Source organism: Corapipo altera, unplaced genomic scaffold (assembly GCF_003945725.1).
Source record: "Corapipo altera isolate COAL_440 unplaced genomic scaffold, ASM394572v1 0, whole genome shotgun sequence".
In the NCBI taxonomy this organism is placed as follows: Eukaryota; Metazoa; Chordata; class Aves; order Passeriformes; family Pipridae; genus Corapipo; species Corapipo altera.
Window position 1 is genome coordinate 49542735 of NW_020884872.1, and position 12140 is coordinate 49554874.

At 39.3% G+C, this 12140-nt stretch overlaps 1 protein-coding gene across 4 annotated transcripts in view; it reads right to left on the reverse strand.

Annotated features, from left to right (window-relative positions):
* Positions 1-12140, reverse strand: part of SLAIN1 (SLAIN motif family member 1) — a 92155-nt gene that overhangs the window by 50123 nt on the left and 29892 nt on the right. For 3 of the 4 annotated variants that reach the window (XM_027646259.1, XM_027646252.1, XM_027646268.1), the window contains 2 exons: positions 10672-10821; positions 8317-8655 (listed from right to left, as the gene is read on the reverse strand). In XM_027646259.1, coding sequence (XP_027502060.1) covers positions 8317-8655; positions 10672-10732 — 400 coding nt within the window. In that variant the 5' untranslated portion in view covers positions 10733-10821. The remainder of the gene's footprint in view (positions 1-8316; positions 8656-10671; positions 10822-12140) is intronic. The other variant, XM_027646276.1, reaches the window with a different exon arrangement.

Sequence of the window (12140 nt, forward strand, 5' to 3'; positions counted from 1 at the left end):
CAGTAAATGACTGCTGTGGGGAAATAATGGGTCGTTTATTAAACTATCATTAACGCACCACCAAAAGTTTGCCTGTTGGCCAGGTTGAGGAGCAGGGGTATGCGCTGCTGAAGTGGCTATGTCTTTCCTGGTACCATGGTCAGCATAGAGGCCACCAACTCTGGTTCCTGACATAGGTTCCAGTGCCTGGCAGATGTTTGTCCTCAGTTCTTACACTGTAGCAGAAAGCAGGGGTATGCTAGTCTTGTAACAGGCAGCTACAACTGCTCTCTCCAACAGCAAGCAGGGCATTTCCAGATTGATGTTTTAGTTTTATGCATAGGAACAACACATGACACTGCTTGGAACTGCTGGTATGGGTCGGCCTCCTAGCTCACGCAGGGCAAGTTCAGTCCACAGAAAAAACAGATTTATTCAGAAATCTCTGTTGATCAGTCCACATAAATACATAACTTATTTAGCACCATCATGAGCTTCTCTAATCCTTAAAGCTGCTAACAAGTGAAAAGTAATAGGAAGTGACAGTACAGTTCTACCTATGCAGGTTATCAGGAGTCACTAACAGTAACTTCACATATGTGATGCCTGTGTAACTCTAGCAAACTGTGTCACAGCAAGGCTACATCATCTCCAGCAGAAAAAGGAAATGCAAGATCTGAATCCCTGGTCAAATCTTAATAAAGAACCACTTAAAGGGTAATCCTTTATCAAAGAGTCAGAGTTGTACTTTAGTGACTAATTACTGACACTGGCAGACTGAACTGTCAACGGCATTGCAATAAACATTAGCAAAATGATTACCACTGTGGTTCAGTCAGGTGGTAAGTATTAATATCACTGATGAAACAATGATAAAAGTTATCAGGCTTCCAAAACTGTCCTGGAGATGCAAACAGTGGCATCCACACAGCTACTGCATGTCTCTTTTTTCCAAAATATTCATGGATTTTGTAAACTGAAAAGGGAACTGTCCTCCTGTGATGCAATCCTTGGCCCAGAGTGGCAGAAAATTTATGAATATGGGATGTCTGTAGCTACCATTAATTCTAGCCTACCCTTTAAAGTCCTAGGTCCTGAAATCCTAGGTCAACACTACAGCACTTGGCAAAAAAGGTTTGAGCAGCTGGATGGTGGTAGGGAAGATGGCACTGCATAAAACAGCTTTTCTAATATCATGTTGTATAGCAGAAGTTCTTAGACTCTACATGCTCTTCGACTCAGGCACTGCATTAGCCACCCCAGGCACAATCTGTGCCTTCAACTGTCCAGTGGATGCAGCTACAACAGCAGATAAATAGGTACAAAAGTAGCCTGGATTTCCTCCATGTCATGGGTGGCCATGTCTTTTGCCTCCTTTCCATTAGTCCCTTCTTGTTCCAGCAGTCTGCTCTGCTGCTGATTCATTCAGTCCTCAGGCAGCAGACTCCTGCTGCACCTGCAAATTCTCATCCATCAATCAGCTGCATTACTTCTTTGATGGGTCCTTGTGTCTGCTGAGATAAATGGCCCTGAAAAGCAATGAAAATAGCAGGTCAGTTTTGTGGTTGGGGAAAACCCAGAAATGTTCGCCTTGATGGTATTTTGCAGCTTTCATCTCCTTGGATGATGCATCTTCTTTCATCTCCTTCTTGAAGTTTGTTCTGTCACCTGCTCCCCTCCTAAGAACTGTGGAAATAGTCTTACAGACGTTTTATTTGTAAATGAAATGCTGGCACTTGTGAGTTTAATATATGGAAGCAGAAGGTAGGAGTTATGTGATTATATTTCAGGCCACAGAGATGTGAGTAGGTATAAGCTTGCTGGAAATATATAAGAAAACAAAAATATTTTTCCAAGCTGCCAGTAGCAAATGTTTCCTTTCCAGACCTCTTTGCTCTCCTGAGACTGATGAGAAAATTAACAGAAAGGAGAAGTGAAGGAGTAGAGTTGAAATGTATTCTCAGGTGAGAAATAATTTGCTCAAGTAGTCCTGTTTATGTTGAATGCTGAAATTTGCTACAGTTTCTCCTACCTCTTCTGCACTTATCTGGTTCAGTGGCAAACCTAAAAAAAAAAGATCAGTTCCTTGCAGCTTGTTCTGTTAGGAAGATGTGGATAATAACACTAGGTATTAGGGACTCCAAAGGACCTACACCTGGTTCAGGAAACAACTGGAAGTGGCACTTAGTGCCATGTTCTAGTTGACAAGGTGGTGATCAGTTGAAGGCTGGACTCGATAATCTCAGACATCTTTTCCAACCTAAATGATTCTGTGGTTCTAGAGCATCCATAGTTACTGTGACCCATTAATAAGTCTCAACTATGATTAAGGCCGAAACAAAAATGATTCTTAAGTACCATGAAGACACATAAAGCATCACAGATGGCATCTTCACCTTTCCCATCCTTCTTTGAGATACAATAGTATGACCTACAGACACTGTATTGCTGAAATATTTGAAGTGTGAAGAAAATTCAAGAATAGGTCATTCAAGGGGAGTTAATAACTCATTCCTGGTTACTATCACCTTCTCATAATAATTCGTGCATATACACATGTGCTTGTTATTTCACGAGCATTCTTTAGGGGGCATACCCTGCCCTTGTTTCACATATCTGCAGTAGAATGAAACACCAAAATCACCTACTGCATGTTTCCCATATGTAGCATCCATGCTGAATTAGCCCACTGTCTACAGCACAAGAAAAACTGGGAACTGTGAAATACAGGATCATCTGCCCTCAATGGAAAATGTGCATGAAAAGGTCACATCCAGCACAGATCATATTCACTACTGTTGAGAAACAGGTTGAAAAGGAGGCAGAAGTGGCCCTTATTTTGTAAAACATTCCACAAAATTACAGTGAAGACAGCAGTTGGCCTCTTACTCAGCTGCTTCAGTTCTGACTTTTTCCAGGAAGCTCTTCTCCTGATGCTATCTCTTCTCTGATGTCAGACTGGGATCAGTGGCCCAGCTTGTTCCTGGCAGGAGACCAGAATAGGCAGCACCTGCCTTCTGTCTTCTGATCCCAGCACCGCTGGTGGTCGTCCCCATTCCACTGCTGCCTTTTTTTTTCCCCTTCCCTGACCTAATACTATCACCAGCCGCAGATTAATGTCCGTGCAGCACGCAAACAAACCTTGCCCTCGGAGCAAATCTACCCCAGAAGAGGTGCACTCTTGGTGGGCTGCCAGATGGGGACTTCTGTAGCAGTTCTTGATAAGTATCATCTTCTATCTGCCAAGATACCTCAGCCAATGAGGCTCTCCTTGCAAGGAGGGCTTAAGATGACTCTACAGTGAAGTGTCTTAAAACACATTTATTCCTTCATTGTTATTCTCTGCAAGTATTGGCAATGTTTTATTTGAACAAAATGACTCATGAGCCTTGCCAAAAGTGCAGTATCATTAAGGAATGTGATACAATGAATAAGAATTATTACTGGCAATATATTACTGTTCGAGCTACGTTAGCAATTTCTTACACTTATTTAATTCCTTTAGATAAACCCTGCAAATTCAATTTTGCCTTATCTGTATTGTATGCACAAACAAACTGATGTAAAGAAGACCTGAGATCAGTACCTGCATTACGTCTGTTATAGTTATAACATTTATGACATCCCAAACACATTACAGTCTCATTAATGGTCTGTGGAGTCATCAGCTGATACACTAGACAGTGGTAAAAATGCAAATATGGATTAAAAACTAAAAGTAAGTCCTGAAGTTAAGTGAGCGATGCCATTCTTTATGATTGCCAATACCTACATTTCTCTGATGTCGAATGTTTTATTCAAAACTATTACTTTATCTCACCCTGGCTTCACGTTTTTGCCACCACAGTCAGTTTGCCACCACAGTCAGTTACAGCCAATTAAAGATTTTTCCATTATCCTTCCATGACTCCTCCCACTGATCATTATTCTCAATGTAACTTCAAAGGTAGCAAAGTAAGATTATTTTTCTTGTTTTCTTTAATAAAGTCCGCAACAATTTCCTAAAAAGAATTCTCCGTTTCTTACTGAACAAGAGAGGTTATGAGCAGAAAACCACTTCATAAATTAGTAAGAACAGACTTTTTCCCACCTCTTCAAACACACAAATCAATGTTAGTCTGCACTGAACCGATATATATCTAAACACCAATCTACTGCCCCTGAAATGTTGCTCTTCTACATCTGCCTGCAGTTTGCTTTGAAAAAACCCAAACAACAAACAGAAACCACATTTGCAGCTTTCAAAATGAGGAAAGGGTGCAATAGCCCATAATGTTCATAATATTTTGCCTGAGAAATGTTACTCCCCAGAAGAGTAGGCAATAAATTAACTCATAACTAGCAATTTCTGGAAAATAAAAGCAAAATTTTTCAAGTGAATGGTATCTGTGGCCTGTTTATGAAGGTATAAGCCAAGGTAGAAACTTAAAAACCAACACGAAAAGGTAATGGAAAATACATATTAAAAGTAACCAGATAGAATGCACTGCTACTCCATGAATGATGTATTTTCATCTGCTCCTTCTTACTGTATTATAATAAACTCTTTCTTTACCAGGAATAATTTGTCCAAAATACAAAGTTGCCAATTTTCAGGCATTATAAAAATGGACCCTTAAAATGCACAGAAATAAGGGTTTCCAGGATAAAAGTTTATGAGTAAGCTGATCTCAAGAGCTGGAAAGTGGGCCTGAACACAAGAAAATCAATCCCATTTTCAGTAACTTGTCTATCCTGGATTTTGACTACTCTGGATGATTTCACAGCACTATAGTTCTGTTACTTCTAGTTTCAGAAAATCAGAAGTAATAAAAGGCATAAATACTAACTTCTATTAAAAAAATAATAAAATTGTTAAATAGAAATAAATTATATTTGTTAAAAAGTTAAAATGAAAGCAATTAGTTCTGTGTCACAGTAAGTAAAAGAAGTGCATATTTATGGACAACATGAAGCAGAAAACAGCCTGGTTTTATGACTTTTGACTGCATTTGTTATATGAAAATGACTATATGAAAGTAATCTTGATATTAATAGATAGCAACATTTTAAGTTGCTAACCATTAACTTCTTCAAATTAGAGAAATGAGAGGTATAAACATAAATCTTTCCATTGTAAACATATTAAAAGCTTTATCAAATTATAAAACACAAACTAACTAGATGGACTCACCTTAGCTAATTACAACAGATACTCAAAAGCTATTCACCTCCACTCTCAGATCTTCTTTAAATGATCTATTACTGACCCACTAATTGATTACAAAATTCTTGAAAACCAGAATACCTTAAAAAGTTCACAAATGGAATTTTTCTGATGTAACTCATCATTATAGACAATTTGGCTGACTTAGGGAGCGTGTGCAATTAAACAACAAAACCCTCCCAAACCTATTTCATACAAAGCTTTTCTATTTAGTGTATTCTTGCCAGAACTAGAAATAAAACCTATTAGAAAGCAAAGATAACATACACACTCTACAGGCAACAGCTGCAAAAATGTTGTGTAAGAGGTTAACAGGTACACCTACTGTCTATGCTACCAATGGCCCCAAAGACACTTTAAACACATCGTAACATATTTCACAATATATACACATTTTCTCATATCTGCCACTTTATGCTACTGTTTACCAAGACCTTTTCAATACAGCAAGTTGTTGGGAACTGGCAGTAAAAGTGACTGGCACCACTCACTCTGACATGGGTGGGATAAGACAAGATAAAGAACCTGGGCCTGAGAGTGTGGGCTAAATGTTTTGCTATATTAAACCAGAAGTATATATTTAATTTTTTTTGTACAGCAATTTAAAACAGGGCAGAGCACCAAAATTACAGCAGGGGCAACACTCTGCTATAGTACATTGGCAGGAACAATGTGTGAGCTCAAAATTATGGCTTCAAACACAGCTGGAAAACACCTGTGAGCCTATTCTCACCCCAAGCAAAGGCAGAAGATTAGCAGGGTGCCAGGAACTGTAAACAATTTCTCTGCTACCTAAAACACAAACCTGTGGATGGAGAACAAACACACCACTGGTTATAGGGAGAGATTAGACAACTAGTGCACAAGTGTCTATGTAGAGGTACCTCATGACATCTGACAAATCCTGGGTTGTCTATGGCATTTAAAGAGAACTGACACAGGGTGATGGTGAAGCCAGGGGGCATAAAAGCACCTCATGTAGCTCTGGGTGGACAGCGGAATTGGGGCCGTTCATACACAGATGGGCACCCACATCTCAGAATCTAAATGTAGCAGCTTCTCATCAGGCAACCAATATTATACTCTGAAAAGAATTATGGAAGTTTTCCATGTTTATCACACCTTTAGCATATTTGTTACAGTGCAGGTAATTAAATTAAGTACCTCAACCAGAGTACCATACCAAACAAACATCACTAGAAGCAGGCAGGGCAGTATCTGTCGCACCATTTGCCTAAAGGCAAAAAATCATACTTAAACTAAACATAGAGACTAGTTTGGAGGAGACTTTGTGTCAAAGCTAAATACTGTTTTTCCACCCCGGACAGTGTCAAAATTCAACAGTTACTTGCTGCTTACTCTTCTTTTATGGAGAGCTCTGTGAATGACCAGATGAAACAGGGGCCAGACCCTTGACAGTATATACAAGAACACATGTGATCTCTTTGGGGGAAGAGAGAGGAAGAAAGATTCAGAAAGACTGGTGGAACGGCCAAGACCAGCAGCATGTGGTATGTACAATCTTTATTAATTACGGATCATACTTTCCACATATACTTACTCCTTGTCTCTTTGTCTGTCAAAAGAACACAGCCAAAGTAAAATGTTTCTCACTATCAGTATTTGCCATTTATATGGATCAGAGCTGCATGAGTCAGCGGTTGAAAGTGTAGAAACTGAAGAGACAATTCCCCTCTTATATAGTAGTATAAGACTGTCTGCCATTCCTTCAAGTATGTAACTGAAATCACACATGTCCAACTTCTGGGTGACACCAAACACATTATCCAACACCTCAAAGTTCTCGAGAAAAAAAGTCAACCAGGTGGTAAAATTGATGGTCTTCTACATTAATAGACTTGCTAGTTAATAAACTGGGAGTGTTTCTAATGCCCTAAAGGTTTCCATGTAGGAATCCAATGCTTAAGTTCCACTGACATAGAACATGAAAAAATCATTCGAAACACATTTGAGGGTCACATAAAAAAAACTAAATAAAAAAAATAATCGCAAAACCACATCCTATCCTTCCTGAAACAAAAATGCTGCATAACTTCCCTTTCTATCTCCCAACATTTCTGCAAGCCCAGCAATGCTGTCCCATTCTTGTAACTCACCAGCAAGAAAAATAACACTGAAATTAATATGGTATATATGCTGCACCAACCGACACCCACGTTGCTCTACCCTCTGCTAACATCAGCTTTTCTTATATACTGCCACTTGTCAATTATACTTCCACGACATGGCTTACTTTGAATGCAAGTGCTTTTGGCACCAACCTGTCATGTCTTATTTGTCAGAAAAGCAACATGCATACCTGTAGCACTATAAATAGCAACTGTGTGTTGTTTTGAACAACACGTTTATTTTCTCGCCCGAGGGTGAGCTGTAACCTGTAATGTTACAAACAAGACCCTGGCTGGAAATGGACTGCTTAGAATTAGCTTGGAGGAAAGACTGAAGAAATAAGAAAGTAAGACACAGCAGAAGGAAGAAAATTGTGATCATAACAAGAAAAGAAAAGTAGTTAACAGTAACAACGTAGGGAAACTTAAATCATGAGTAAGCACCAAAAGACAAATCTTCCAGAGGCTCTGGAATCCATTTCAAATGCAGTGCAAAAAAGCAGCAATGTCTCAGGATAGTTTGGGAGCGACAGTATCTCCCACCACTTTAATGGTCAGCCCTATCAGACCTAGAACAGGAGCAAGGTGTCGACCCCTCCATAAGCACTCATCCTGGATTCACAGCACAGATGCATTAACAGCAAGCTCAGGAATAAGAAAGAGAATGAAAATCTGAAACCCTTGATTCGTATGTAACTGTATCCACGATGGACATGCATACATCAAGCTTGAAACACGATCAGTTCTTCTAACCAGCTAACAGTCTGCTAAAACATGCTCTTCTTTCCTTTTTTCCTTTTTTCTTCACACATGGTCATGCTTGTAGCATTTTAAAACAGATTAAAGCAACAACTTTCAAGACCAGGTCACAGATTACATTTTGTAGCAAACAAATGCTTAACAATAGCACAGGCTTAAACTATTTGTCACAATTTATGGACAAAATGGAACTGGCACTTGATGCAGAGAGAAGACCACTTCTCAGGAAAGCATGTAACCCACCTCCATTAATCCTATTTGGTTGCTGATCTGGAGTTTGGGCTTGAGGAGAGTAGTAGGGTTGCTGATAAGTATTTGTAGGGAATTGTGGGGAAGTAGGGCTTCTCCTGCAGTCCCGGATACTGGAGAAAGTCTGTGAGTGAGGGATCCCTCTCTGGAAGGGGGAGCAGCGAGTCAGACGTGGCTGTGGAGGTGGAAGGTGGTCAAACTCTTCCTCGTCCTCAAGACTATAGCGATCATATTCCTGGTCACCGCATGTCCCTTTCTTTCCCGCATGCAGAGAGACGCTGGAAGTGTGCCTTGACACAGATGCTGAAGTAGAAGCATAATCTTGCCTAAGGCCTGTAAATTCCAAGAGGAGGACGATTCAGCTCCTGCTAAGTGATTAACTCTTAATATGCACTTCAAGCTTGAAAACTAAGCAGGTAAGTAGACATAATTTTACAGCAAAAATTGGATTTACAACGTAAATAGGCTGAAGATCTGACGTAGGATTCATCTGATCTAATTTTCAGTTCTACCTTTTAGGCATTTAAGCCCAAATTATTTCCCTCAAGATCCCTTTTTAATAAAAAATTGAAAAAGAATACCAGTGTCTCCAAAAGATGGTTTAGATGTCTCTCTTAACAGAAAATTAATCCCCCTCACAAGGTACCTAGTTCTATGCCAATAAAAAGACTACATGAGTACTAGGTTTTTAACTATAAAATACTCTTAATTAGAGCAATTACACTTACATTAGTTTTTGACATTTTTTAAACTTATAACCCATGTAAATATTCTGGCTCTCCATCCTCTCTGAACCAGAAGTAGTTCCTGAAAGCATCTGGTCTCACGGACAAGGCTTAGTGGTAACACAACGGTCTTTTACACAGGTACACAATCCTACCACCCTTTTCTTAAAACACCAGGTTTTGAAAATCATCTCGCTATTAGCACTACCCCAGAAGAGCCTGTTTGCTCCAGGTCAAGTGAAAGGGAAATATTCACAACCCTTGCACATCCCCCCTTTCCCTAGCTGCACAGTAGCCAGGGAAAAAGGGGATGTATATCACATTTCCAGGAGCCAAGTAGCTCTGCCAAGAGCTGCAGATAACAGCTTTCCTAGATTTACAAAAAGCCCTCAGCTTTAACAGATGTCTTTGCTTCATAATAGAAACTTCTTAATATGCTTCCTCTCCCCCTCCTCGAGTGGGAGTTTCTATTTGTGGCTGTGAAGAGCGCGTGCCTGCATGCACGTATAGAACTACCACTTTCCACAGGATTACATGGACAACAACTGTCACGTGCTCAAACATCCTGTTCAGCTGCTACTACATGGATACAACCACTGCACCTGACACAGATTAGAAGAAAACCCAGTGTTTTTCTTTCCAGTTTGTCAATGACCTGATTCAGAGCTAAGTACCTGAAATATTTTTCAAACCTCACTCTGAAGGAGATGAGCACAGCTGTCATTTAAGTTATGCAATCCTTGTTATATTTGATAGTCATAATTTTTTTCTTTTTAAAATTAAAACACTTGCTAATTTCTCTGCTGAACATAATAAGTGTTACTAAATACTCAGTAAGTTTGACTGCTGACAAGTGATCACTCTGCCTGCTCGGTCTGGTGCTTGCAGACTGATCACTGCTCTATTTTTTCTTCACATTTTTTGTTTTATATAATCACTTATTATTTGGCATTTTCCTTCTGGCCCCACCTCTGAACTTCTCTTGCTTTTAATCTCACCAATTCTTCCTTGCTGTCTTGCTTGATACTAATAGGAAGCAAGGAACATACTGCACTTACTGTCTCAGTGACCTCTAAGACAAATGCCCTTTATTTATGAATAAATTTTTCAAAAATTACTATTTAGCCAAACTATAATCTTTGTCAAACAAGACTTGGGGCTCAGATTTGTGATAATCACTAGTTTCAAACCAAGATGCTAAATTTAAAGGCCTCAATTCAGTATTCGAAGGGGATTTAATTTCAAATTTCACCTGACAATTAAGAAAATCAAACTTGAGGCAAAGAAAGTGACAAGAGCTGCTTATTTTTGCCTTTCTCATTAATGTGGTAAGACATTATAAATCTTCTAAATCTAAATGTACTCAACATATATAGATGTACCAGTCTGAATTAAGAAAAATACAAACATCAAATTTTGAGAGATCAAGTATCAGCTCAGATTAACATGAACCCAACAATGTGCACATCTCCATGCAGGTGAAGAGTTTTTCCACCTGTCACTCAAGACGCAACACCGTTTAAGAAAGATCCACTTGACTAAACCAGACTGGAGCAGTTTTAACTGCAACAGGAAATCTTTCTTACAACTATCATAAAAACAAACAAAAAAAAAAGCCACCTACTCTCCTCCTGTAGACGAGCCATGATCTGAACATCAGTGAGATCCTGCAGCTTGTACCCCATTGAGATGGAATCATCTTCCAGTTCTGAAGTGCTCAGTTCACTGTCTACTGATGACTGTGGACTCAAAGGGGAACTCCTAGAAATGTAACCTATATAAGAAAAAATAAACTTTAGGCTGCAAATGTCTGGCCATCTTTCCTTCATGATCATCTGCCCTTTATACTACAGTAGCTTAATATATTTTCTGTACAGCACATAAAAACTTTCAGAAGTGTAGTTCCATTCACTAACAATTAGCAGAGAGCTTTGATACTCATGAGCAGTAGTAAGTGTAGTAATAGATCATGAATTCCTCTGCTTGTTCCCAAAATAGCATTGAATAGCCCAGATAATGAATAATTTATGCAACACAGTTCTGATACAGCTGAAATCAGTTAGTGTAGTCTAACCACATCTGAATTAGAATCTCTCTTATGTGACTGTGATTCTTCCTGCTCTGTTCTGAAACGCAAGCGTATATGTGTCACCAACATCTGCTCAGTATTCACATGCCATATCAGAGCCGTTGAGCTAAATTTTATTGTTTCTTCTTTTTTTTAAATTGTTTATAATTATCAGATAAATCAATGACAGTAACAATTAAGACTGAACATTATGCAACAGAGAAAGCATTGCCTCTTTCACAGAGCTACCTTTTGGAGAAAGCTCCAGATTCCACTTTTTCCCTGCATTATAGCAAAACAAACTATTTTGCAATTAGTTGCATGATCTAGTTGTTGTTGCACTTTAAAGAAAAACCCTTCAACTACAACAGTAAATCACTTTCTAATATCCTCTGGACCACCAGAGATCCATAGCCTGCAAGGCAAGAACTGCTGTGACTTGGCTCATCAGCTGTGCTTATGTCACAGATGTGTTTGCATCCTCTAGCAATGTTGAGAGCAGCCACCTAAAATTCATCCTAAATTCAGCTGTTCTCTAATAACACCTTCAAAAGAAAAGGACAAGCAGGGGATTACTTTGCTTTGGAAGGACTGTAAGGAGTAAATCTGTTTGCTTTTTCAAATGTGCAAGTTACAGCAGTCCCTGAGGTTCTGTAGAGGTAGTAATAGCTGTGCTCTTTTGGAGCAGCAGTGGGAAGCTAGACAAGATACCTGAGGGTATCTCAAATAGCACGAGATGCTTTCATTTAGGAACTAGATCCCACTGAATAGGGAAGCTTACACATTTCACTCACATGCAGACACCTACATCAGGCATTCAATCTGGAGCTTCGTCTCACCCACAGTCCCATATCCCTTAAAACAAGGCTTTTTGCAGTGATTTTATGAGTTGTAAGGAAAATTGTACTCAGATCTGTGTGACACTGATACTAACTTCCTTAGCCCATGCCTGCTCCCATCAGCAATAAAATGCTAATGCCTCTTCCCCAGGAGATTATTTTCTTCACTGCCACTGCTGCTTAAGA